General features: G+C 37.9%; 1 protein-coding gene and 1 pseudogene across 1 annotated transcript; one reads left to right on the top strand and one right to left on the bottom strand.

Moving 5' to 3' along the window:
* The first annotated feature begins 315 nt into the window (after window positions 1-315).
* On the top strand, window positions 316-15,470 carry LOC137394496 (GPN-loop GTPase 2-like; annotated as a pseudogene).
* Window positions 15,471-16,695: 1,225 nt separating this feature from the next.
* On the bottom strand, window positions 16,696-26,802 carry LOC137394495 (tetratricopeptide repeat protein 28-like). The gene is made up of 3 exons (XM_068081220.1): window positions 26,728-26,802; window positions 21,668-23,413; window positions 16,696-20,025 (listed from the first exon to the last, which is right to left on the bottom strand). The coding sequence occupies exons 1-3, from the start codon at window positions 26,800-26,802 to the stop codon at window positions 16,696-16,698; spliced, it is 5,151 nt and encodes a 1,716-aa protein (XP_067937321.1).
* Window positions 26,803-27,397: the final 595 nt, after the last annotated feature.

Below are 27,397 nucleotides of genomic sequence, written 5' to 3'. Positions count from 1 at the left end.
GTTTTATTTAATTGTTATGTTACCGATTGATTTTGATAACCGATTTTGGTTTGAAATACAGGCATTACCTCAAAATGTATAAATCCTAAAGCAATTGATAAGAGAGACTCGCTATATTCTAACTTACATGTTTCCCTTTGGCTTTAAATTTATTGTGAGCGTGGCTGGACATCCAGTGTTTTTTATGTTGGAATATTTTCTCTTCCTCTTCTGCTTATTTTTGCAGCTATGCTTGTTTTGATACTGTGTTTGATGCTGAAAAACAGCTCTAAGCTGAAAAAGGTAAGTAATATATTAGATCCCCAGAGTACAAACATGACAGTGTATATTATACTTGCACCAATCCAATGCCCTTGATGTTCTTCTTTCACAACTGTATAGTGTGTCGGACTCGGGTCTTGTGTCTTTCGAGTGTGGTGAGGTTAGAAAACGATTGAATCTGTTCTTGAGTCACGACCAGCGCATCTGGTTATACATTGTAGGCTGGCGATAAACCTGGTTTAACAACACTAGAGTATTTTCATTTCTATTATACTTGTGCTAACTTACACGAAACAGGAGTCTTTCTGAAGGCTTCCTGATTTCCTTTGTGCGCCATCTGTTGTTTGCCTGAAACGAGGCCTTCCAAGCCAAAATATCGGATTTTGATTTTAGTTCCTTCACAGAGAAGACAAAGGTCGTCTTGGAGATTATTCGGACCATCTCGTGCTTTAGAAGGTGGTAGGCAAAACCTTCAGGTAGTATATTCTAAGAACAAAAAGTATCATCAAATACCTTCATTGGTGAACACATCACAATCATACTCAGACCATGATTGATAGCAAAGATACACTATATAGTTGCTTCATCATTACTAGTTTGACCAATGTAGTGAGTAGCTGGCAGCAAATGCCCACCAGCCTCCCCCAAAATAATGTAATAGGCAAATGAAATGCATGAATTTTGGGGAATTTTGACAAACCAGGTGTCATATTAAAGCGAAGTACGTTCTAAAAGATGAGCTCATTTATGCAGCGCCGCATGTAATTTGGACAGAGTAGGCTTGACTTAAAAGACTGATTCATAATATAATATGCTTGGCAGGCATATGATATTTATTCTGTGAAGCGATTGTATGAGAAAAGGTTTTCTTTGGCTTGTCTTTAGTATGAGCAAGCAAAATCGAGTTCAGTATTCAGTTAGATAACACAAAGTGCAAGTAGAGTAAGTAGTTTGTGATTGATTTTGTTACAATGTAGTTATATACAAAATTAAAACTCAAATGATTATATCTCTGCTCTACTCTTCCCCTGACTTGACTGAAGATCAAAGAACTGACAGACAGACCACACAGGACAGTCTCTTGAGTCTTGTTTTCAGTTCATGTCATGCCTTACTTTACACATGCTGTCCCATTCTGATACTCCCACTTCTTGGTGACTGGCTGCTGGTTTTTCACAATGATATGTGTGGTCAGTGCTCATGGTATGATAGTTGTCTGATTCAAGCTTGCTGAAAGAATCTTTTCTCCAAGATGGGGAAGATGCAAGTTTAGTGTACGAGTTTAGAACGCATAGTTCAGAGCGTAGTTTAGAACGCGATAACGAGCGTACTTGGCGGGTAAACCCAACAACCCATTATTCCTACCTCCCGCGCGCCTTCTCATTTGTGGTGCTAATTTCCTCTCGCGCCCAGGCTAAGCAAATTTCTTCTCGATATGGCTTACTTGTATTTAATTTGGTCGCTAGTTTTGGAGTTTGTCACATAATGATCATGTGACTTTAATGTAGTTTCCGGTTTTAGTAGAAAATCGCTCAGACGCCATCTTGCTACCTCGCGTTAAACCTGCCCTATTACGCCGACACAGGTACATACTTAACAGAGCTTATACCTTAATTTTTTTGGCAAATGATTGCTAAAAAGCTAACTTGTGCATCACTTATAAATAGTATTATTCTGTTAATGGTAATAACCCAAACCATTAATGAACAAATCACTAGACGAGCATTTTTGATCTCGGTCACCAAACGGGTGCCCGCTGAGCAGGCCTGCCAACTCTCACGCATTGGACGTGAGACTCACGCAATCACGCCAAAGAAAAAATTAAATTGAGTGAGAAATGCGTGAGATTTTTGCCCTAATTTCCACAATTTTATATGTACTATCATTGATACATCAATTGCCCCAAAACCAAATCTCAAGCATTGTCCCACTCTTGGGTTGGCAGGCCTGCCGCTGAGTAAGATGGTCTTGTTAGATATGTGGTTTTTCATGGTACATGATTAGATTACCATGTATCAACGTTGTGGTCATTTGTTATTTTAGTTTTGTATTATGAAATGTTTTAAGAAATTAATATACCAGCATGTGTATTTATATAGCAACTAACCAAAGCTGTTGAGATGGGACCTAGATTTGCAGCAGCATAGAAAAGTAAAGGAACTGCTCGACACCATGGGTATGCCTACTTGATTTTTTTGATAATCCTTTCAATTAGTAATCAATTATTTTATTATAAATAGTATTAGATTATGCCCAAGTTTGGCTATAATCTTTTGTAAGTTTGAATTCTATGCTGTGCTGAAAATTCCGCTGCTAGAAATTAAGGGAGCTATCATACTACTACAGACAAATTCAGTTATAACTTACATTTAAGGTGGTCTTTTATTGAACTCCACTTTATGCTGTTTGCATTTTAAGATGCATATGGAATGGGAAGCAATTACTGTTTTTTTTCATGTACCTATAAAGCTCTGTGCTTACTAGATACAAGACTACAAAGGTTTTGTTTATAGTCAACTGCTACATCTAAAGATTGCTATACCAATAGTAGTTATCTCACTGTGTATCTGGTTGACTGTTGTTTGATTGACGTATTACAGGGCGAAAAGTATCTATGATTAACTTGGACCCAGTTAATGACATATTACTCTACACATGCAGCGTTGATATCACAGACCTAGTAGCTGTTGGTGATGTGATGGACACTCGACCTTGGACCGAATGGAGGGCTATTATATGCTATGAAATTCGTTGAAACCAATCTATGCGCGCAGCTTGACACTTTACCAAGGCATTAAACCTGATTAATGAATGGTCAAAATATCTGACAATGCATTCAACCCAATCGTTCTGCAAAGTTTTCATGCCATCTGATACTTCTGTAGTTGTAGTACAGTAACTTGTTAGTGCTATCATAGTGTCACCCTAAACATGGCCACACTATGATAGTCTAATCAGATTTATTTCCTGATGAATTTTGGTCTACAGTGATAACTTGTTGGAATGAATGTATGTACTTCTATTTACTTCAACTAGCATTGTGTTTCTTTTATCTGTGTTCACCGTTATGCTGGTAATAGATGCATAACTACCTTTTCATGTAACATATACAAACTTTTCTTACCATCCAGAGACTAAACCAGGCAGCTGAATTTGATGACAGCTTGTGTAAAGAATGTGGGTTATAACAGAATCACAACAGAATCGGCACAGACTACAAACTCATATTAGTATAAGAAATTGCTACTGTCAGACCCACTGTTGACAATATCTAGATCCACCTCTAGATTGATTATGGCCTGACTTCACCAGCTATTGATCAGCAGTTATGTGCAGTACTAGTGCAGTAACCACAGTTCACAAAGAGCATACGTAACAAGGTTTAGTACTAAGCAAGTCCTTATTAAAAATACATAGCAAACTCTATTTGCTATCTGTGTGGTCGCGTCAAAACGTCTAGGTTAAAACCAGAATCATTATTGAAAAACAAAACATGCATTTATTGCTACAGATATGTAGTTTTAAATTTTTGAAAGTGAAGCTGTGGGCTTTCTTTCACCAACTGTGGTGTGAAGGAGAGATAGCTTAGCCTTTTCTATTCACTTTAGATAGAAAATGGCTACCTATCTGGTGACTAAAGCAATCAGATCTCAGATTTCGTAAACTAACGAATTACATTTCTTGCCGAAGTGTTGTTCATCCCTGTTTCATTAGTTCCAATGAACAAGGTCCAACAATCCCTCACTTTCGCAATTTCCTGATTGTTTTGGCTAGTAAGAGAGGTGCTGGTGCGTTGCTATTGGCAGATATGAAAGTGCAACAAAAACAGCTTAATTTAACAATAATATAATCTGAGCAGTCAGTGAAGGCCCTAATAAGGTAGAAAATGTGTCAATTGCTTTGTGTCTTATTCATCCAGAAAGAAACATGATATTGCACCTTGAAGTTGTTTTGCATTATTAACCTGCCTGTGATTCTAAAAAATTTTTCGTTGCTTTTAAAAACTAAATAAACGATATCTATAACCTATCTTCTTTAAATGCGATGACACAAATGCATTGTTTTATCAGTGAGACCAATACGGTTGGTGCCTTTTACATAGATTTGGCAACTTATATACACAGTTGAAGCATTTTATATGCAATGAAAGCTTTTTACAAACAAATAGTACTTTTCACCTACAGTTGAGGCCTTTTACATCCGGTTTATGTTCTTTGCACAGTCCTTTATATACAGTGGAAGCTTTTTACTAACAGTTGGTACTTTTAACTTGCGGTTAATGCCTTTTTACCTACAGCTAGTACTTTTTCACTTGCAGTTGATGCCTTTTACTTACAGTTGGTACTTTTCACTTACTGTTGAATCCTTTTCAATTATTCGTAGCAATCTTGATTAAACACGAATCTCTCTAATTTCTTTCAGCTGGGAGATTAATGATCTACAACTACGCCCTTGCACAGTAATAGAAGTCGGAACCTTTCGTCTACAAATAAAGCAGCTATCACTTTCTACCTTTTCTCTGTTTATGTTAGCTGTGATCTAAATTAGTTAAACCTAGCTTAAAATTAAATAAGATTAAACCTTTTCCAAAATAATAGTTTTGTATTATTTTATATCCAAATTAATTTAATCTTGCTTTCAAAATGGAAGTAAATGCATCATGCATGTCATTGACTTAATTACATGTAGATCATAAAGGAATGAAGTTTCAGTTTCAATATTTCCAAGAGAACAAAACTTATTTTATAAGAACAAAACTTCTAATAGTACTAAGTGGGTTGATGGAACCAGACTGTTTAACGGTATATGCTACAACACTGCGTTATCAAATTACTGTGTCTATTTACAGCCTTAAAACTACTTTAGATAGTTCAAGATATTTGAAATTATGTTGAAATAAATAAAATACTTCTTAGAAAATTTCAATTATTCAAGTTCTTAAGACGCTGGTTCTTAGGAACCAGATGGAATTTTGAAACCAACTACTTTTGGTGACCTGGTGGAAGGCAAATGCATGTGAGGTTTTAAGCAAAATTGTTCAAAATTAGGGAAATGCAGAACTTTCATGAAAACTAACAAACACGTATCTACATGGCTGCAGAGTGTCATTTGAATAAAATATTTCTGATTCAGATTGATGATTATTGCACAATTTTATACCGATTTAGATTACTAAAACATTACAAACCCCTTTTTCATTTACTGTACTCTTTATGTGTATCCGTATTAGCGAGAATTTGTACATTTAATTTGTAGTTGTTTTCTCTTAGTTGTTGTGCTGTTTAGGCAAAATAACCACAAAATGAATTCGGCAAGCCGACGATAGCTCAAATCGTAAAGGCCCCTCACTAGTTGATCCAAGTGTGAAGAAATAAATTTTATGCTTACGAATGGGCAAATTGTATTTTTATCGAAATGGCTTATTTAATTTTGTTGCTAGTTTTTGAGTTTATTTGTTTAAATTTTTTGGCAAATAATTGCCAAAAAGTCAACTTATGCGTAATTATAGTAATTAACTTATGCGCATAAATAGTAATTTTGATTATTTTCTTATCGATAATAACCCAAACCAATGATGAATAAATTTCTAGTCAGCCATTTTTTCATCTCAGCCACCAAACAAGTGCCTTCTGAGTAAAATGGTCTTGTTAGATACGTGTTTTTATGGTACATAAAAACATTTTGTGGTCATTTTTCATTTTAGTTCTGTACTATGAAATGTTTTAAGTAATTGATATACCAGAATGTGTATTTATATAGCAACGCCGACTAACCAAAGCTGTCGAGATGGGACCTAGATTTGGGCAAGTCGTTATTGGACCTCCAGGGTCTGGAAAGAGCACCTACTGCAAAGCAATAAAGGATCTGCTCGAAACCATGGGTAGGTCTGCTTGATTATTATAGTTAGTATTAGATTACGCCTAAGTTTGGCTGTAATCTTTTGTATGTTTGAATTTTATGCTGTGCTAAAAATTCTGCTTTTAAAAATGATGGGATTTATTATACTACTACAGACAAATTCAGTTGTAACTTAAATTTGAGGTGGCCTTCTATTGAACTCCACTTTATTCTGTTTGCATTTTCAGATGCATATGTAATATGAAACAATTAGTGATTTTTCATGTACCCATTAGGCTCTGTGCTCACTGGATACAAGACTACAAAGCTTTTTTAGCCAACTGCTACATCTAAAGATTTTTATGATACCAATAGTGGTTATTCCACGGTGTATCTCGTTGACTGTTAGATTGTCATATTGCAGGGCGAAAGGTATCTATAATTAACTTGGACCCAGCTAATGACATATTACCCTACACATGCAGCGTTAATATCACAGACCTAGTATCTGTTGGCGATGTGATGGACACACTCAGCCTTGGACCGAATGGAGGGCTATTATATGCTATGGAATGCCTTGAAACCAACCTCGAGTGGCTATGTACGCAGCTTGACACTTTACCCTCGGAAGCTTATTTCTTATTTGACTGTCCAGGTCAGGTGGAACTCTACACGCACCACAATTCTGTACAAAATATCATCGATCACCTGACAAGGAAGAAAGACTGCAGATTGGCAGCTGTGCATCTCGTTGACTCTCACTATTGTACTGACTCTTCCAAGTTCATAGCCGTCCTGCTGACAAGCCTGTCCACGATGCTGCAGCTGGAGCTGCCCCACATCAATGTTCTCTCCGAGGTTGATCTAATAGAGCAGTACGGCAAACTCGAGTTCAACTTTGATTTCTATACAGAAGTGCTGGATCTCTCTCTCAACTCTTAGATACACTTGACAAGGTGTGGTTAGTGTTTATTATTACCTAATTAATTTGGAGTTATTTGCACCTGTAGCCCAGTAAAGCTAGTTTTTGGTTGACAGGCCTTACAATGTAGCACTTTAGGTGGTTACATTTAGATAGTGGTTTTGCAATTTGAAACACATGGACTTTTACATAATTTTAGCTATCAGAAGTTGGATGATTTTACAACTTTGCATTATATTCTGCTAACAGACCTAGGTTTTCAAGTTTATCTAATTTTATATACGTTTATGTAATTTTATTTGTGGTTTTTCAATAACATGGAGTTTAACTCCGCAGTAACACAAGCCTTTACGAATGATTCTCAAGTAGGGTGGTAGATGAAACCCATTAATCTCCAGATACAAAGTTCTTTTGTTTTGAGTCTAGAACAATCAGCGTATGAAAAAGACAGTTTCCATGAGTGGACAAATCCAATTTATAAATTCAAGCTACCCAACTCAAGAAAATCATTTTGATGTATCACAGGAATTGATTCTACATTGCTTGACATAGCATTTGTAGAGTGATTGCTTATCACCTTTACTGACCTATTTACTTACAGACAGATATTGTACTGCCCAAATATATATCACTAAATGAGAAGATAATTGAAATGGTAGAAGATTATGGACTCATCTCTTTTCACCCTTTTTTCTGTCAAAGTAAGTTCGGTTACTTTGCTAGTTAGACCATTCACATTGTTATTCTCATGGGAGTTTTCTTATCATGATTATCCATTTTAAGGTGTTCAATAACATATACATTACATAAGAATGTAAATATAACCAGTTACCGTAAAACCTCTAATTGAGCGCCACCTCTGATTGAATGCCATCTCTATTTGACCGCCACTACAAGAGAAGGGTTGAAGAATAAAGCGCCACTCTCTATTTTACCGCCACTTTGACTATCTTTGATCTTCATGAGCCCATAATATCAAGGGATCAGTAGAAACGTGTCCACAAAGTCTTATTAATAATGAGGCGTTTATATTATGAACAATCAATTCTTTCGTTGTCCAACTATAAAGCTTTTTGCTTATTTTAGTTCAAACTTTGAAAGCAACACTATTGAAATAATTAATAACAGCCTCAGGCTAATAGTAGTTTCTTGTTTAACGCGGTCTTTCTACTTGGAAGTACATGTACCTATATAAAAAAGGTTTAAATTTACGATGGTAGATGAACCTTCAAAGCAACGCTATAGAAATAATTACTAACTGTCTCAGGCTAATAGTAGTTACTTGTTTAACAGGGTCTTAACTCTTTCGCTACCGTAAGCTGATGTATTGGTTTGCACGGTAACATAAGTACAGACCGTAAGCCGATCTATCGGCTTATCAATAGTGTTGCACTTTTCATCTCGTTACAAAGCCCACACATTAGCTAGACTAATAAAATGTTGTATCTAATGAAACAACCTTGTTGCCAAGCACGTGCAACCAATAGAAAGTTTTTGGCTCAACAATTTCATTTCTAATTATTTTTCAAAATGGCAAAACCAGATCGCTATCGTCATGGCAATAAAAAACACATTGCGTTAGTTCAAAGCAAAGAAAAATTACGAGAGTAAGATTTATTAAACAATTTAATGCTTATCTTGGAGAAAATTCTTTTCTGAATAAGATGCATTTTACAGTGAAATGATATCTGCTTTATTTCTCGAGATATTGCTTGAATACTAGCTGTATATCAGTTTTTCAAAAATCCGTTTGAATTAATGCGGGAAGAATAATCGTTCGGTCAGAATTTAATGCGGTAGCGAAAGAGTTAATGCTTCGAGGAACATGCATACCGTAAGTCCTCATGCTCAATTCCGTAAGTCCTCATGCTCAAGTCCGTAAGTCCTCATGCTCAAGCCCGTAAGTCCTCATGCTCAAGTCCGTAAGTCCTCATGCTCAAGTCCGTAAGTCCTCATGCTCAAGTCCGTAAGTCCTCATGCTCAAGCCCGTAAGTCCTCATGCTCAAGTCCGTAAGTCCTCATGCTCAAGTCCGTAAGTCCTCATGCTCAAGTCCGTAAGTCCTCATGCTCAAGTTCGTAAGTCCTCATGCTCAAGTCCGTAAGCTCTCATGCTCAAGCCCGTAAGTCCTCATGCTCAAGCCCGTAAGTCCTCATGCTCAAGCCCGTAAGTCCTCATGCTCAAGTCCGTAAGTCCTCATGCTCAAGCCCGTAAGTCCTCATGCTCAAGCCCGTAAGTCCTCATGCTCAAGCCCGTAAGTCCTCATGCTCAAGCCCGTAAGTCCTCATGCTCAAGCCCGTAAGTCCTCATGCTCAAGCCCGTAAGTCCTCATGCTCAAGCTCGTAAGTCCTCATGCTCAAGCCCGTAAGTCCTCATGCTCAAGCCCGTAAGTCCTCATGCTCAAGCCCGTAAGTCCTCATGCTCAAGCCCGTAAGTCCTCATGCTCAAGCCCGTAAGTCCTCATGCTCAAGCTCATAAGTCCTCATGCTCAAGCCCGTAAGTCCTCATGCTCAAGTCCGTAAGTCCTCATGCTCAAGCCCGTAAGTCCTCATGCTCAAGCCCGTAAGTCCTCATGCTCAAGTCCGTAAGTCCTCATGCTCAAGTCCGTAAGTCCTCATGCTCAAGTCCGTAAGTCCTCATGCTCAAGTCCGTAAGCCCTCATGCTCAAGTCCGTAAGTCCTCATGCTCAAGCCACGCGACTGGCTTGTGCTCACAAACAGATAACTCATGAAGGAAAAAATAACCCTTCAACAAGCCGTCTGTGGTATCTATTTGCCCTTACCAACAAGCCGCATTTGCCCACAGACCATGGCTAACGACTGAGGTTTTGTCGTCTTTGACCCCTTCAAGAGCGAGAGTGTTGAGACGGGTTTTGCTATACCCCGTCCTCTTGAATAAGAAAAACTGTTTTGCACTCAGTTTGGTCTATAGTTTCGGTGAAATTTATAAACAATCTATTTCAGAAGCCAATCCCAGGGCGTTGTCAATTTCGCAGCCAATTTCAGATTACCACAACCTAATCAAGTCTATGTCATTTGTCATCCTAACAACAAGCGACCCGATCTCATGGGCTGTAGGGCCAAGTCTGACATCACTGTTACAACTGATAATCAATAATATGATAACATAATGTATAATAATAATACGTGGATTAATCAGTAAACAGGATCAAACATTTAATTTATGATATTGCATTTTAGTATTACTTGATACAAAAATCAACACCGCTCTTCATTATTTCAATTGTATTATCCTTTCTGTCACTTTCTTATTTTACAACACCAAAGGAATAGAAAGTACTTAAATCAGAAAATCATATTGGGATCCCTTACCACCAGTAACAAGCTCAAAATATTTCCGGTTTAACAATAGGCGATCCAAGCGTCATTTATGCCGAAATCGATTGTTCATAAATTTCGCCTATAGTTTCTGCTTCGATGTCAGCAGGTATTAACACGCTCTCAACCACTTGTCTCTCACTCGTGTGTCATGAATTCATCTCGACTTAGAGCGATAAAATCTTCTTTAGTCTAAACTATTCCATAAACATGACCTTGAAAATAAACGAGTAGGGCCACCGAAACCCCCGTACATAAAAGTGTATCATGAATGCAATTCTGTGGTTATAGCGCAGGAGCTGAGCAGAAACCGCATTTATTGAGAAGCTGCCCTGAGCCAATCTACATAAAAGAATAGCCTTAAGCCGCTGTCTATGATCTTGAACCAGAAGCCGCGCCCAGCAACAAGCCGCGCGGCTTGAGCATGAGGACTTATGGTATAAAAAATGATTTGCAAGTTTTGGGTTAAAGGCTACGTTTAGCGAGCAAACATTTACGAGCTGCATTTGTGTTAAAAGCGGCACGTAAAAGTTTTGTTCTGTCAAAAAATTGTTTGGACGCTAATATTGACTAGTTCAGCTGTGCAGAAGAAGAGTTAATGCCAAAAGTCATTGTGGAAGGTATTGCACAACTAGAAGATGTTCGTTCCATCGAAAGCCGCAATTAGAATGCAGCTATTCGAGTAAACGATGCAAATATTTTTGTTTTAAAAGCGTTAATTTTTGTTTCTGCATGTAATATAAGTATGGTTTGTTCATGTCACTTGTTCATTAATATATATTTGTATCATTTAATAGATTAGTATTGTATAACTTATAAATGTGCAGATTTATAGTATGTTATTTGATAGCATCCTTTTGGCTGTCTTGCACGGCTTACAATGGATCGATGCTCATACCTCCTTCTATTGCACATAAAAAGCTACTTTGGCTGCAAACTGTAGAAAACGTGTCAATGAGTGCAATGAGCTTTTATCCAACATTGTTAAATATAGATACGCGTGAAAATTAAAGTATGTTTTCAAATCTAGAAGGAAATAAAAATTGAAAATACCAACAAATTGCAATGAAGGACACGGGAAAATATCATCGCGGGTCAATTGCAAGCAATAAATATCAACTGGTAGAAATAATTTACGGTTTCTCGATGCATATTTATTAAGAGATCTTTGCCTAAGTTGAAGGTAAGTTAGCAGAGTTATTGCATCCAAAAGGTTTAATATTGCTCTACTGAAAAAAAAGCAAAGTATAGGCAACATTCGCTTCGCCCCTAATATCGCTAAATTTATCTTCTAAAAATTCTGATGAGCCATTTGAAAAATACAATGCCAGCCTCTATTTGAACGCCACCTCCAATTGACTGGCACTATAAAGAAGGGTTGAAAAATAGAGCGCCATGGCGTTCAGTTAAAGGTTTTACGGTATATTAAAAGAAACAATAAGTTGCAGGAACAGATCTTTTTCATTCTGGGTGTGTTACAAGTACAGTGAAACTCGGATAACGCGCCCTCGGATATATCGAACACATTGTTAACTCGAATAGATTTGCTTGGGTCGTTCCCACGCAATGATAAATTGCTTTATATAACTCGACCTTGGCATCGTTAACTCGAACAGTTTTTTTGCCAAATTCACAGAGTCGCGGAGCTGAGACTACTCTGCTTTCTTAACGAAAGCGCTTTTTATACGCGTATAGTGTACATATAATTTCCCCCGTACCGTATGATGGAACTGAAAAAGAAATCGTATAAAAATGATTAATAGGGTCGCTGAGACGTTCGCTTAGTTACGGCCAAGCTATAAACGTTAGAAGGTATTAGCGATAAAAATTTAATAAAGATAGACACAGCATGCAAAATACATACTGTAACAGTGATTGTATGCAGATACATTAAGATAAAATGTCACAAATAGGCTTGTGGCTTGGCGTCCGCTACAACAGACATCCGCTTTACGATGGCATCACGCAAGCAAAGAAAAGCGTGGAAACCTTCTGACAAACTTAAAGTACTCAAGGAAATCGAAGCAGGACAAAAGCTATGAGCATTATCAAAAAGAGAAAATTTTCCAAAAAGTACAGTGTCAACATGGATTAAACAAAAAGAAAGAATAAGATCGTTATGTGACCAAAATTCATCAAGGCTAAGAGATCGTTCAACGTCGCACGATGATTTGGATGGTGTATTATTGACTTGGTTTAGACAAGTGCGTAGTGAAGGCGTAACTATCGATGAGCCAATTTTGTTAGAAAAGGCTAACAAGTTTTTAAGGACTATAATAGCTGTTTAAAATCTATTTCTACAATAAGTCACACTGTTGATCTTTGTCAAAAAATACCTTGTCACAGACTAAACACGATAAATTTTAAATGAAACAACTGATCAGATGTAAAGCATGCTTTTTTGCATTGGTCATAAATGTTTACTTATGTCCAGTCTTAAAAATTATCAGAAAGAATAGATATTTTTCTATTGGGCTGAGATTTGTTTGCCGTTTTAGGTGATGTGACTGACAAGACGTTTTAAGATTAAAATTGGCAAAATTGATCTCGAGTAAAACACTCAGAAGAAAAAATGTCTTCTGAGCGTTTTAACCGCGATTAGGTTTTGCCAATTTTAATCTGAAAAAGTTCTGGCAGTCACATCACCTAAAACAACACACAAATCTCAAGTGTATAAAAATATCTATACTTTCTGATAAATACTTTAAAACTCTACATCAGATGCCCTTTAATTTACAACAAACAACCTATACTTTAGTTTTATATATACATGTAGTTTGTATATGTATCTACTAAATACATTCACTTGTGACTGTGCTCTGATAACTTAACGCTCTGATAACTCAAACACTTTCGCTCGGTCCCGTGAAGTTTGAGTTATCCATGTTTCACTGAATATATATAGTATAATCATGTTTCCAATATTCCTGCCTTGATGAACCCATTCCATATGGTACCCCTCTGTGATGGTAACAGAAAGTGCCTGTAAATCCGTGAAAGCTGCTAGCAATAGAGTATTGCGTATACCACACGTTTAGGTTTCTGTTTAGCTAAGCATTTTATGTCGATCATGCTAAGCTATAAATTTTTGGCTTCATCCAGAGGTTTTCATGAATGTTCATTGATTTGGAGGCCTCTGGATGAACCAACAACTTGTGGTAAGTTATGAGTTTTTTCAACGTAAAGAACTGCAGGAGATTTTTTTCGATGATGCCGTGTCGATTTCCGAATAACTTGGGACAACCTTGAATAAATTTGTAAAGAGGTGTGATGCATTGGCAATGGGGTTAACTCAATGCCACAGCGATGATTTAAAAAGAATTTGGAACTTGGCTACGTTTAATACTTTTGCCTAGCGACTAGTTTTTAACTTGAGGTAGTAGTTATTCTCCCTTGTGTTTAAAAATAGAACTAATTATTCGCGAAATTTGCGAATTATTCGCGGAATTGTCTGTTCGCAAAATTGCGAATTATTAAATCCATAGAATATTTTCATCGTGTGGGTTATTAGTGCTACTAGGTAGTGAGAGCAATTGTACTGCAATGTTTCTGTGCATCTCAAAAACATCTCAGGATAACACATGCACGGAAGCTATACAGCCCATATGTGAGTTAGCGTGGAAACATAACGAGTATCTATTTAGAAAATGAGTCGGCGATCAGTAAAAGCAGAAGGTTTAAGGCTATGCAATGCAATAATTGATGTAATGGGCGATGATGCTTTTTTCTGATTAATGTAATGGTAAATAATGGCAGTGTAAGTCAGTCGGTACAATTAATATAATAATTTAAAACAAGTATTAGCGACAGCAAATGGTTTCTTGTGACTCAAGTGTCTACCATCTTGAATTTGGAATATCAGACTCACTGAGTAATTGTGTTGATTTTTATTAACAATAATAATAAAATTTAATCAATGATAGAACTATCTAAGAATTAGTATGATTGATTCCTTCGAAAAGTATTTTATGAATAGATTACCAGTCCAGTATCTGCACTGACAGAGCTCTAGAATAGAATGGCGGAAAGGTTAATACAATGAAATGTTTTCTTTTGAAAAAAAATTGAGAGAGTGGGATAGAGAGATGGAAAGTGAGAGAGAGATGGAAAGTGTGAAAGGAAAAAAAGGGGGAGGGAAAAAGAGGAAGAGAGAAGGGGAGGGAGATAGAGATGGGGAAGAAGAGATGGGGAGAGAGAGGGGGAGAGAGAGGAAGAGGAAGAGAGAGTGCGAGGGAGGGAGAGAGTGAGAGTGAGTGAGGGGAGAGAGGGGAAAAGAAAGAAAGGGGAGGAAGAGAGAGGGGAAGAAAGAGGGGGAGAGAGAGAGGAAGGGGAAAATAAAGAGGGAAGAGAGCGGGGGGAGAGAGAGCGGGGGAGGGGAGAGAAGCGGAAAAAGAGAGAGAGGGCAGAGAAAGAAAAAGGGGGAGAGAGAGGGAAGGGAGAGGGGGGGGGAAGGGATGTGAAGAGAGAGAAAAAAAAGAGGGGGAGAGAGAGGAAGGTTAAATGTGTGGTTATAAACTTGCAGTGACAATCTCTGTGAGTTCAAATTCAGCAGGTAGTGAGCTTTTCATTCCAAGATTTTGATAACTATAACTGGACAGACAGACATTTAAACAAATAATGACAAACTCTGAGATTTATATATACGTATATAGAATAATACGTTGTATAGCATCCTGTGTGATATAATAATTGCTTAGCATGGGAGTCTACTAAAAATGCTTGCTAGGTTGCTACAACTTACAGATCTAGTGATGTAAGTCTTGCTAAGCTGAATGTATAACTTAAATGCAGTATCTACTTTGTACTCATCACTACAGCTTTTATTTATCTAACTCATCAAGTGAATCTTCTTTAACAAGAGTATAATTATGTACGAAATATCGACTTTCATAAAGATAACCATTTGAATCATTTTTGTTTACCAACATTACTCATAGATGTTGTTGGTCGATTGATCATTGATCGTTGCTCAACGATCGGCAAGCAACAGCAATCAATGGATGAAGGACGGCGAGCGACAGCGTTTGAAAATGAGTGGTGGCAAACGACAGTGAGTGACGGCAAGCTCGCCATCGCTCGCCATTGCTTCTTGCTCACCATAAAAAGAGAATGATACAAGAGAGATAGCGATGGCAAAAGAGATAGCGAAGGCGAGAGAGCGACGGTAATAGAGCGACAACAAGGGAGAGAGCGACGGCAAGCGAGATAGCGACAGCGAACAACTGACGGCGAGAAAGCAACAGTAAGAGAGAAAGCAATGGCGAGAGGGAGCGATGGTGAACGAGAGAGACATGGCGAAAGAGGTCGATGGCAAGCGAAAGAGAGAGTGATGGCCAATGAGAGAGCAATGGTGAGCGAGAGAGTGATGGCAAACGAGAGAGTGATGGCGAATGAGAGAGCGATGGCGGGCGAGAGAGTGAGGTGTACTCACCGTGAACACTTTTGAAATAAAAAAAGGCATGAAAATGTTTGTTGTTGTTCTCATAATTGCGTGTTGAAGAATGAATTAGTTGATGCTTTATTTGGAAAATGTTATAAAACTGCATTTCCAAGTTTATTTATCAATTTTAGTTTTGCTATTCAAATCAAATTTATCGTAAATTTATACGTATCAAATTTCTTCCTGAGCTGTTTAGCTTTATTCATTTATTTTATATGGTAAGGTGTAATTTACAATAGCTTTTATAGAGGTCAATGTCATTGTGTGCCATCGAAATATATCCCAAGATGGCTACGCACTATATTAAGGTAGTGGAACATCTGACAAGCAAATATGAGTTTATTAATAATCATATTTCCATAAACATAAAACTTGTAAGTTAGTATATAGTAGGCTAGCAGATCAAACAAAACTACACTAATCAGTATAGAATATCAAAATGGCAAAAGGGGTGTAAAAAGGCGGCCAGCAAAAAGTCAACTCGCACTGCCTAATGGTTGCTGCAAGTATATAGCAAGAGTCAGACCGATAAGGGATGAGTCATATCCCACCCTGAGGTATTAAAGTAAAATGTTAGGATCCCTGGTTACAGGATAAGCATCTTTAACTAACAAGTATATGAGTGATCATTGTTATCTTTTGCAAGAGAGCTACATGTCTGATGTGACCGTCTCTGTTGCGGTTGATTTTATTAATTTATTTACAATGTCTCTCTGCCTCTTTGTTACCATTAACATGAAGATGAGCTGAATTCCTGTCATTCATCTTGAGCTTCATGCCTGATGTCTTAGACTCAGATTCTGATGCTTGTGTGGTTACCCTACCAGAAAAATGTTGAGCTAGGTGCGATTTAGCTGCTAGCAATATCAGCATTGTTGGTATCCTCTCCATGCATTGTCTATAGCATGTTTAATCCTTCGGTGTAATATTCTAATGCTTGTTTGTAGTCCTCCAAGTGGTAGTATACTAAACCAATTTTACGGTAGATGTGAACAATACCAAGATGTTTGGTACCCTTTTTATACGCAGCCTCTTTCATTTGTAATGCCTTTATGAGATATTTTAATGCTTGTCTGTAGTCACCCAAGAAGTGGTATACTGAACCAATGCTATTGTAGGTGGCAGCAATATCAGTATTGTTGGTATCCTCTCCATACGCAGCCTTTAGCATGTCTAATGCTTTCTTGTGATATTCTAGTGCTCGTCTGTAGTCACCCATAGAGTTGTATGTTGCACCAATGTTATTGTGGGTGGTAGCAATATCAGTCTGGTTGGTATCCTTTCCATACACAGCCTTTTGCCCGTCTAATGCTTTCTTGTGATTTTTTAATGCTTGTCTGTAGTCACCCAAAGAGTTGTACACTGAACCAATGCTATTGTAGGTGGTAGCAAGATCAGTATTGTTGGTATCCTCTCCAGACGCAGCCTTTAGCATGTCTAATGCTTTCTTTTGATATTCTAGTGCTCGTCTGTAGTCACCCACGGAGTTGTATGTTGCACCAATGTTATTGTAGGTGGTAGCAATTTCAGTGTGGTTGGTATCCTCTCCATACACAGCCTTTTGCCCGTCTAATGCTTTCTTGTGATTTTTTAATGCTTGTTTGTAGTCACCCAAAGAGTTGTACACTGATCCAATGCTATTGTAGGTGGCAGCAATATCAGTATTGTTGGTATCCTCTCCATACGCAGCCTTTAGCATGTCTAATGCTTTCTTGTGATATTCTAGTGCTCGTCTGTAGTCACCCATAGAGTTGTATGTTGCACCAATGTTATTGTGGGTGGTAGCAATATCAGTCTGGTTGGTATCCTTTCCATACACAGCCTTTTGCCCGTCTAATGCTTTCTTGTGATTTTTTAATGCTTGTCTGTAGTCACCCAAAGAGTTGTACACTGAACCAATGCTATTGTAGGTGGTAGCAAGATCAGTATTGTTGGTATCCTCTCCAGACGCAGCCTTTAGCATGTCTAATGCTTTCTTGTGATATTCTAGTGCTCGTCTGTAGTCACCCATAGAGTTGTATGTTGCACCAATGTTATTGTGGGTGGTAGCAATATTAGTATGGTTGGTATCCTCTCCATACACAGCCTTTTGCATGTCTAATGATTTCATGTGATGATCTAATGCTTGTTTGCAGTCACCCAAGGAGTTGTATACTGAACCAATGTTATTGTAGGAGATAGCAATATCAGTATTGTTGGTATCCTTCCCATACACAGCCTTTTGCACGTCTAATGCTTTCTTGTGATTTTTTAATGCTTGTCTGTAGTCACCCAAAGAGTTGTACACTGAACCAATGTTATTGTGGGTGGTAGCAATACGAGTATGGTTTGTATCCTCTCCATACACAACCTTTAGCAAGTCTAATGCTTTCTTCTGATATTCTAGTGCTAGCCTGCAGTCACCCATAGAGTTGTATGTTGCACCAATGTTATTGTAGGAGCTAGCAATATCAGTATTGTTGGTATCCTTTCCATACACAGCCTTTCGCATGTCTAATGCTTTCTTGTGATTTTTTAATGCTTGCTTGTAGTCAATCAAGGAGATGTATGTTGAACCAATGTTACTGTAGCTGGTAGCAACATCAGTATGGTTGGTATCCTCTCCATACATAGCCTTTTGCATGTTTAAAGTTGTCATGTGATTTTCTAACGCTTGTCTGTAGTCACCCAAGGAGTGGTATACTAAACCAATGTTATTGTAGGAGCTGGCAATATCAGTATGGTTGGTATCCTTTCCATACACAGCCTTTTGCATGTTCAAAGCTTTTTTGTGATGTTTTAATGCTTGTTTGTAGTCACCCAGAGAGTTGTACACTGAACCAATGTTAGTGTAAGAGGTAGCAATATTAGTATGGTTGGTATCCTCTCCATACACTGCTTTTTGCATGTCTAATGATTTCATGTGATGATCTAATGCTTGCCTGTAGTCACCCAGAAAGTTGTACACTGAACCGATGTTACCGTAGGAGGCAGCAATATCAGTATAGTTGGTATTCTCTCCATACACAGCCTTTAACATGTCTAATGATTTCTTGTAATATTCTAATGCTTGACTGTAGTCACCCAAGAAATTGTATGTTGAACCAATGTTATTGTAGGTGGTAGCAATACAGGTATGGTTGGTATCCTTTCCATACACAGCCTTTTGCATGTCTAATGCTTTCTTGTGATTTTCTGATGCTTGTCTGTAGTCACTCAAGAAAATGTATGTTGAACCAATGTTACTGTAGCTGGTAGCAATATCAGTATGGTTGGTATCTTTTCCATACACAGCCTTTTGCATGTTCAAAGCTGTCATGTGATATTCTAATGCTTGTCTGTAGTCACCCAAGGACCTGTATACTGAACCGATGTTATTGCAGGAGGCAAAAATATCAGTATGATTGGTATCCTTTCCATACACAGCCTTTCGCATGTCTAATGCTTTAGCGTGATATTCTAATGCTTGTCTGTAGTCACCCAAAGAGCAGTATACTGAACCAATGTTACTGTAGGAGGTAGCAATTTCAGTATGGTCAGTATTCTTTCCATACACAGCCTTTCGAAGGTCTAATGCATTCTTGTAATATTCTAATGCTTGTCTGTAGTCACCCAAGGCGTGGTATACTAAACCAATGTTATTGTAGGAGATAGCAATATCGGTATTGTAGGTATCCTTTCCATGCAAAGCCTTTCGCATGTCTAATGCTTTCTGTTGATATTCTAATGCTTGTCTGTAGTCACCCAAGGAGTTGTATACTGAACCAATTTCACTGTAGGAGATAGCAATGGCAGTATGGTTGGTATCCTTTTCATACACAGCCTTTAACATGTCTAATGCTTTCTTGTGATATTCTAATGCTCTGCTGTAGTCACCCAAAGAATTGAACACTGAACCTATGTTAATGTAGTTAGCAGCAATATCAGGATGTATGACAACTACTTCATATTCCGTATTTGCTTCTAACATGTCTGATGACTCATAGCTGTTGCCTTGCTCATAATTACCCAGCCAGTTATCAGCCAATCCAATGTTATTAAAACTTCTGCCTGCAATGGCATGCTTGGTATCAGGGTATAAAGCCTTGGTGATGTTCAGAGCTTTGGTAAGGTAATGCAATGCCTTCTCATACTCACTCAAAGCCTGGTACACTGAACCAATATTTGTGTAAGTAATGTATGTGTCTCTGTGGTTCTCATCTACACCCTCAGAAGTATTATCATCTGACATCTCCAATGATTGCTCTGCCTGCAGAAATAAATACTTAGTGGGTACTAAACATTCAGTAAAGCTTTTACAATAGAGTTACCATAAACCTCTATTTGAACGTCACGGTGCTCTTTTTTTAACCCTTCTAGAGTACCATTGTATTAGCAGTGACGTTCAAATAGATGGTGCTGCTGCAAATCAAACGCATTTATATTTGCTCAGTATAATATACAGCCGTACCTTTGCCTACGAATGCCCCAACATGCAATATACTTGAAATATGAGTAGACTTTTTAGCAAGTTTCTTTCTTGAGGTATGAGTAATCTTTGAGAGTTGAGCACTTGAATCAGTTCGCCGTGGCCACTACATGGCCAAGAGTGTGAAAGGTCACATTTGAGAGCAGCATTGCTCGATTTTATCTTTGAATCAGTTGGGAAAAGATTTTTACAAGGTTGGATGAAAATAATAGTGAACCCGAGGCAAAAAGCGCCACACCGGAAACAAATAATACAAAATAAAACAACAAAATTAAAGTAAGTTTAGTAAAAGATTAAAACTTAGCTTCAAGTGTACATTCAGTAAGCTATATTCATTCATATATATAAGTAAGCTATATATTTATATATTCATTCATGTTAAATTCCAACTATCTGTTACGCAGGGTCACAAAAGTTTTGTGATCCAAGCACATAGCTACTTAGTCTCTCTCTCAGACCACCGTTATCCACTACATCTGTCTTAAAGGTAACATTCCGTAGAGTAGTGTAGATAGTGATGTTACATTTTATTGCACCTAATAAACACTAAATACACATATATATATATATATTATACTAAATATGTATTGGTTACTTTGTTAACATAGGGACTGAATTATAACAATCAAAACACTCTTTTCTACCGTAATATTTTTTTTTGGGTTGCCTTTTAATTGTGTGGTAACTGATTTATTTGTACATAGTTATTTTATATAGGAAATAGTGCTTTGAGACAAGAGTAAATTGTAAATTGATATTCGAGTTCAGTCTCAAAATGCATTAAGCTCAAGTATGGTGAGGTATGATTGTATTTGTATTGAGGGTTTGAAAAGTTGGCATACCTTTTTGGTTTATGGAAGTAGTCAATCATTCAGAGACGGATTATCAATGATAATGAGGGGGTGACATGATACGCTGGTCTGTTTGAATTTCATTTAAGGTTTGTTTGTTTTCATGTGTATAGAAAGATTTCAATTGGCTCATGATGATACACATGTATTTATGGTTTGGAGAGTGGCATACCATACACAAAGCTAATCTGGTTAAATAAGCACTGAAACAAATTGTTTGAAAATCTTAATTTCGCACTTCCATTGTGCATGTAGAATAAAATATTGCAGTAGCTTGTGTACCTACACAGGTACAGCAAGAAGTCATGTGTTAGATACCTGAAATACTCATCATTATAGGTTATCCTGGCATCTAATCCCACAACATTAGTATGCCAGCCATGATGGTCTGTGTTTATTGCTACCATCTGATTATGGGAGTTATTCTACTACTGTTGTAAGTGTAGATAACTTCTCTACTTATGGTGCTCCCTCTCTCTTTTCTTCTCTGCTGTCACCACACCTAAGCTAGCCTACCCACCTTTCTAGCATCACTCATATATACAGCCTGTGATATGCTACAACTGACTCACCTCTTTAAGCAGTCGTTTGGCAGCCCTGTAGTCCCCAATCTCTTTGCTGCAGTGTGCTGCCAGCAGCTTCCAAAGACTTCGTTGAGGTTGTTTCTCAGACAAACATTGGAAGCATTCGAGAGCTAGCTTGTAATTTTGTGAGTAATACAAAAGGTACGCGCACAACTGTAGACGCTTGTTGAGTGAAACTTCATCTACAGACGAGTGACTGATCTCTTTTAGTTCAGCAAAGGTTGTTGAGGTAATGGGTTGTCCAATTGCTTTGCTGATTTCCATTGTAGCATCATGGTATTGGCCAGTGAAGTAGAGTACTTCTGACTTCAGCCAGAAATCTTCTTGAGGAACTTGAAAACCTTGAAATAATGATGCCACATCGATGCTTGACTGCTCCTTAGTCTCGGCAGAAGACTTGAGTTCCAACATCCTGGATTTGATGAACCGTTTTATCGGGATGAGAAGACAACCCATAATGACAACTAGATGTGCAGGAACAGCATAGAACAATATCTGACCTCTTTGGTAGTATTTGTCAACTTGTACAAACTCTGCCTGAGATCTCATCTTCAGATAAGAGGAAGTACGGATGTATATGGAGAGAGCAAGGAGTATGTTCAGATACTGAAGGTTTTCTGAAGACAGCAGACCCTGCTTTTTCATCTCTCCATAAATTTCCCAAGACTGGCTAAAGGTGAGTCCAAGACACATCTTCAAATTGTTAGCAAGAAGTGTTGGATATCTGAATATCTTCTCTTTTACCGTGATATTCCAATTCTGAGGAGGTTGAAATGATACAAATTCTGGTAAAAAGGTGTATTTATCAATGTCACTTGCGAATGAATCGAAACGCTTTTTCTTCACCTTTGCTCCTACTAAAGAGTCTTCATACGATTTTCTTTCAGAAGCAAACTCTTCATGCTGCTGGCTCTGATCAGGTGAGTCCTCATTTGAGAATATGACGACCGTAGAGGAGAGCATGTCAGATTTATCTGCAAGGCGACCAACTGGTTTTTCAGCCTCACTTCTGTACAGCTCCATAAACTGTTCTACCGTTAGCGTCAGACTCAGACTTTCTTCTTTACCATTACCTGTTGGGATGTTACCAGAGTTTGTAGTGATACCATCTATTCTGTATCCAGTGACAGCCGTCTTAGCTAGCTTACTTAACTCACTGTTTGTCTTCAACTCATTAATATCAAAGGACTTCAGAGGACTCTCACCTAGATTCCCTATTCTGAAGTAGCTGTCTACCGCTAGTTTTTCAAAGTAATCTGATTCCTTCTCCACGATGATGGCATATTCTAGATCAGAGTAAGGAGTTGCATCTCCTTTTGCTATGGAACCTAATCCAATGATAGTAAACTTACATGGAGCTTCTTCATCCTTCTTCTTCAGCACATCAATGCTTGATTGGAGAATCGTTTTTGAGACATTGATAAGTCCTTCACTGCAGGTCTTGCTGGCCGCAAACACTTTTTTACAGAATGATGTCGCATTCAAGAGACTTTCCTCACTGAATATGTCATCATTGTTCAAGGCCATCATCGGGTCATCAAGCTTACTAAAGTCTTTCCTAGTATCTTCTCTGTACTTCTCTAGAAGTGCCTTATGGTTACTGATTATCTTCTGATGTTGATCATAGGTGAGAGAATGGTTTCCTTTGTACCAACTCTCTTCTATGTCATAAACTAGTCTACGCCTTTTAGCAGTTGGTGCTAAAGTCACACAAAAATTGGCTATCCCGTGGGCCTGTAATATAAAATAATAGATACATGTATATCAACTTGTAGATTATTTTCTTTTCAGTATTGAGTGTTAAGTTAGAAAGTGCTCAGATAAACCAATGGTATTCAATGGCTATTTGTAATTTATTTGTTGCTGTGTTCAAGTTTGAGCGCTGAACATGTGAATATTCTAATATAATTGCACTAGTGCATGTTCAGATTTATACAGATTGAAGAAACTAAATATAAGTGACATATGACATGCATGTTCTTTGTTCACTAAAAAGGTGCGAAATTTTTTTAATATTTTCATAATATCTTATTTTTCACTAGTACACAATACATTTTGAAATTTTAATGTTTAATGGAAAAAATGTTTAAATTTTTACAACTTTTTCATCAAAGTTGTTATTGGTAGCAGGTTTTGTTTCAAATGTTTGTTAGACTTTTCTTGTACACCAAAGTGTGCAAGTGATTTAGTGTTTCAAAACTTTATAATTGTGCTGCCGTATTGTGATGGGAGTGAGGCTGCCTTGTATCCAGGTTAGCACAACTCCTCCGACCCCGCCCTGCTTGACTCGGCGAGGCTACCAACAAAGAGCCAGACTCAAAAGAGGTGGAGCTGACCTGCCAATGACCCATATATGTAAAGAGACCAAAAACACAGACCATGCAGAGCACCTATGGGCCTTATATGTATATGAACTTTGCTTTACTCCTAACTATATGCAAATACATATGTATTACTCTCGACTACAAATGTCCAGTCAATCGATATCGATGTAGTAAATCGTACCAGAGTTTTTCCAGTTTTCTTTACAGTATTAATTTGTCCAGCAAGAAGCTGTAAAGTTACAAAGTATTCTATTGTGGAATGTTATTCATTGTCATGGCCTTCACAAACTTATTACTATTACCATACTTTTTGTACTACCCTAGGACACTTATGTATTCGCGGCATCTAACTTTCGCGTTTTCACGGCAACAGCCTCTCGCGAAAATTTCATGAGCGAAAATAAACTATCATAACGAACGAGCGAAAACGCGAAAATAAATGACTTTCTTCATTGATATTCACAATAAAATCGTCATATTAGAAATGCAGGCAATTTTCGTGTGTGGTTGGCTCATTGGGCAAGTTTTGCTAAACTCATTATAGCTAATACACCGACTGAGCAGCTTGGCAAAACAAATTAAGATAATAAATTTTTTTTGGAAAAGCCTAGACAAATGAAGAAGATGATGATATTAGTTTAGTCATTGAATTTGTTACTGATGAGGATGACAGTCTGGTAGGAAAAGTCATAAAATTGAATAATAATTATTGTGGTGATGAATTTTATTACCAACCAAAAGCAATAACAACCCGGTGCCATGGCCACCGCGGCACCGCGTGCTATAAATACTTGAATTCTAATATTGGTACCAATCAGTCACTGCGGCTTTGACGTCATTGATAGTCTAGGAAACAAATGGCAGCAAGCGATCAAATTACATTATTGATCTAGCCTACACATTTCTACCTGCGGTTCACAAATACAAACTACCGTACTTTTCGGACAATTAGCAGCTACTTTTTTCTGATGATTTGAGCCATGCGGCTTATAGGTAGGCCTACAAGGGTGCGGCTAATCACTGTGGCTTATTCTGTGGCCTTTTCTTTCACCGCTAGGGCGCACTAACGAGAATCTCCAATTAGTGCACTTTTAGCTGTGAAAGAAAATACGAAACAATGCCTCACGGTACTGTCTCGTTAGGCACTAAGTTAAAAAGCGTCGGATAATACGAAACTGTGCCGTTCTGCACTGTTCCGTTTTAAATGGCGTTAAAAGCAGAGTCCTTAGTTCTGCGGCCTATAGTAAGGTGCGGCTTATGTATTGTTTTATTATCGTTTTTGGAAAATAAAGCACATGTAGCTTATAAAGAGGTGCGGTTTATAGTCCAAACAGTACGGTAGTCCCAAATTGAAAAATATGTCGTACCAGCGAACTGGACCTGAGGAATCTAATGTTTGTTCCACTGCATTTATTTTCACATCACTATATTTTCGCACTCATCAGAGCTGCGAAATTAAGTTCCAGCGAAATTTTGCTCGGTATGCTACTCACGAAACTAAATACTAGCGAAATATAAGAGTCCTAGGGTATAAACCGCACCCCTATATAAGCTGCATCTGCTTTATTTTCTACAAAACAATAATGAAATAATACATAGGCCGCACCTTTGTATAAGCCGCAGAACTCAGGATGGTGCTTTTTAACACGGCAGCAACTTTCCTGTTTAAAACGGAGCAGTGCCTAATGGCACTGTTTCGTATTAAAGATGTAGTTGCGTCAAATTTAAGTTGATCTTAAGAGAAAGCATTTTTTTTCTCTATCAGTTGATATGTTGTTTGTTGTGTTACGCGATCGCATTGCCAAGATATTTGAAGATTAAAACCGAAAAATCTGATCGCCGTAAAAACGCTCAGGCCACAAAAACGTGCCCAGACTTGCCCAAAATGATGTCACGCGTTAGGCAACCTGTCTCTATCTCTCGTATTCACATCGGCTATTTGTGATAAAAGTCTAGTCTTACGCGGCTCTATTGGCATATATCTTATTTTGTATTTGCTCATGTTGGCTAGAATAAAATTTTAAATCCTGCTACAGATGCATTATTATGAATGTTTCAAAGGCCTCAAATAACGAAAATTGAAAATTTGTTCTACTCACTTTCTCCAAATGTTGTGTAAACATTTGGGTACCGACTACCAATTCTATCGGTCTACGGTAATTCTGTCAAGTCACTATGTAGAACACGGTCTTTGTATCAGCGCTACCCATTATACTAACGATATACAGCCTCTTATAAGCCCCACCTACATTATGCCTGTCGCCTATCTTTTGGGCAGGGCTGTATATCATTGCCTACACCGTCTACGTACTAGTTTCTTACTAGTAGTATTCTTACCGAATACTACCGAAGTGAAATAAGCAAGCCACGTCTTTGAAAAGAATATAGACAGGGATAGAGTTTTAAGCACAGGTGTCCTTTAGCGGGGATATTGCCGAAGCCGAGACCGGGCCGTAGTCTACACACACAAAAAAACAACAAAGGTCCACGTAGTTTTGAGCAAAAACAAATTTATCCATCCAAATATCTCACCAATCCGATGAGCAGCACACACAAAAACTAAACCAATCGACAGCGCCACCCATCATGTCAAAATATTCCAAGTTTCAAGTCATGTCTTACACAACTCACCTTATGGTTTGTCAAAACTTGTTCCAAAGTCCCTATTAATTTGAGACTGTCTAATATCCGTTTTAGAAATGGTCGCCGCTAGCCTAGCCTAACGTTCTGATTCAACATCTTAGTAACTATCGGGGCATTGCTGAGTGCTCCTGATCTTTTTGAATCTTTCTTAAGCATGCAAGAACCAATCAAAATCGGGTTAACACTATTGTAAACAAAACTTAAGAGGAACTCAAAAAGATCGGGAGAACTCAGCAATGCCCCAATAGTTACTAAGATGTTGAATCAGAACGTTAGGCTAGACTAGCGGCGACCATTTCTAAAACGGATATTAGACAGTCTCAAATTAATAAGGACTTTGGGACAAGTTTTGACAAACCATAAGGTGAGTTGTGCAAGACATGACTTGAAACTTGGAATATTTTGACATGATGGGTGGCGCTGTCGATTGGTTTAGTTTTTGTGTGTGCTGCTCATTGGATTGGTGAGATATTTGGATGGATACTTTTGTTTTTGCTCAGAACTACGTGGACCTTTGTTGTTTTTTTGTGTGTGTAGACTACGGCCCGGTCTTGGCTTCGGCAATATCCCCGCTAAAGGACACCTGTGGTTTTAAGGATGAGAAGTCTGCTGCAAACTGGATTTGAACTCACCTTCTCCAGTTCTGCGGACATCCATATACCATATCCGATTCACTACAATATTCTGCAAATCATGTTTTGCATTATCTTCAACAATATTATTTTATTATATAATTTTTACAAGCAAAAAT

Source organism: Watersipora subatra, chromosome 4 (assembly GCF_963576615.1).
Source record: "Watersipora subatra chromosome 4, tzWatSuba1.1, whole genome shotgun sequence".
Lineage (NCBI taxonomy): Eukaryota > Metazoa > Bryozoa > Gymnolaemata > Cheilostomatida > Watersiporidae > Watersipora > Watersipora subatra.
This window is presented reverse-complemented; position numbering and strand designations above follow the sequence as displayed.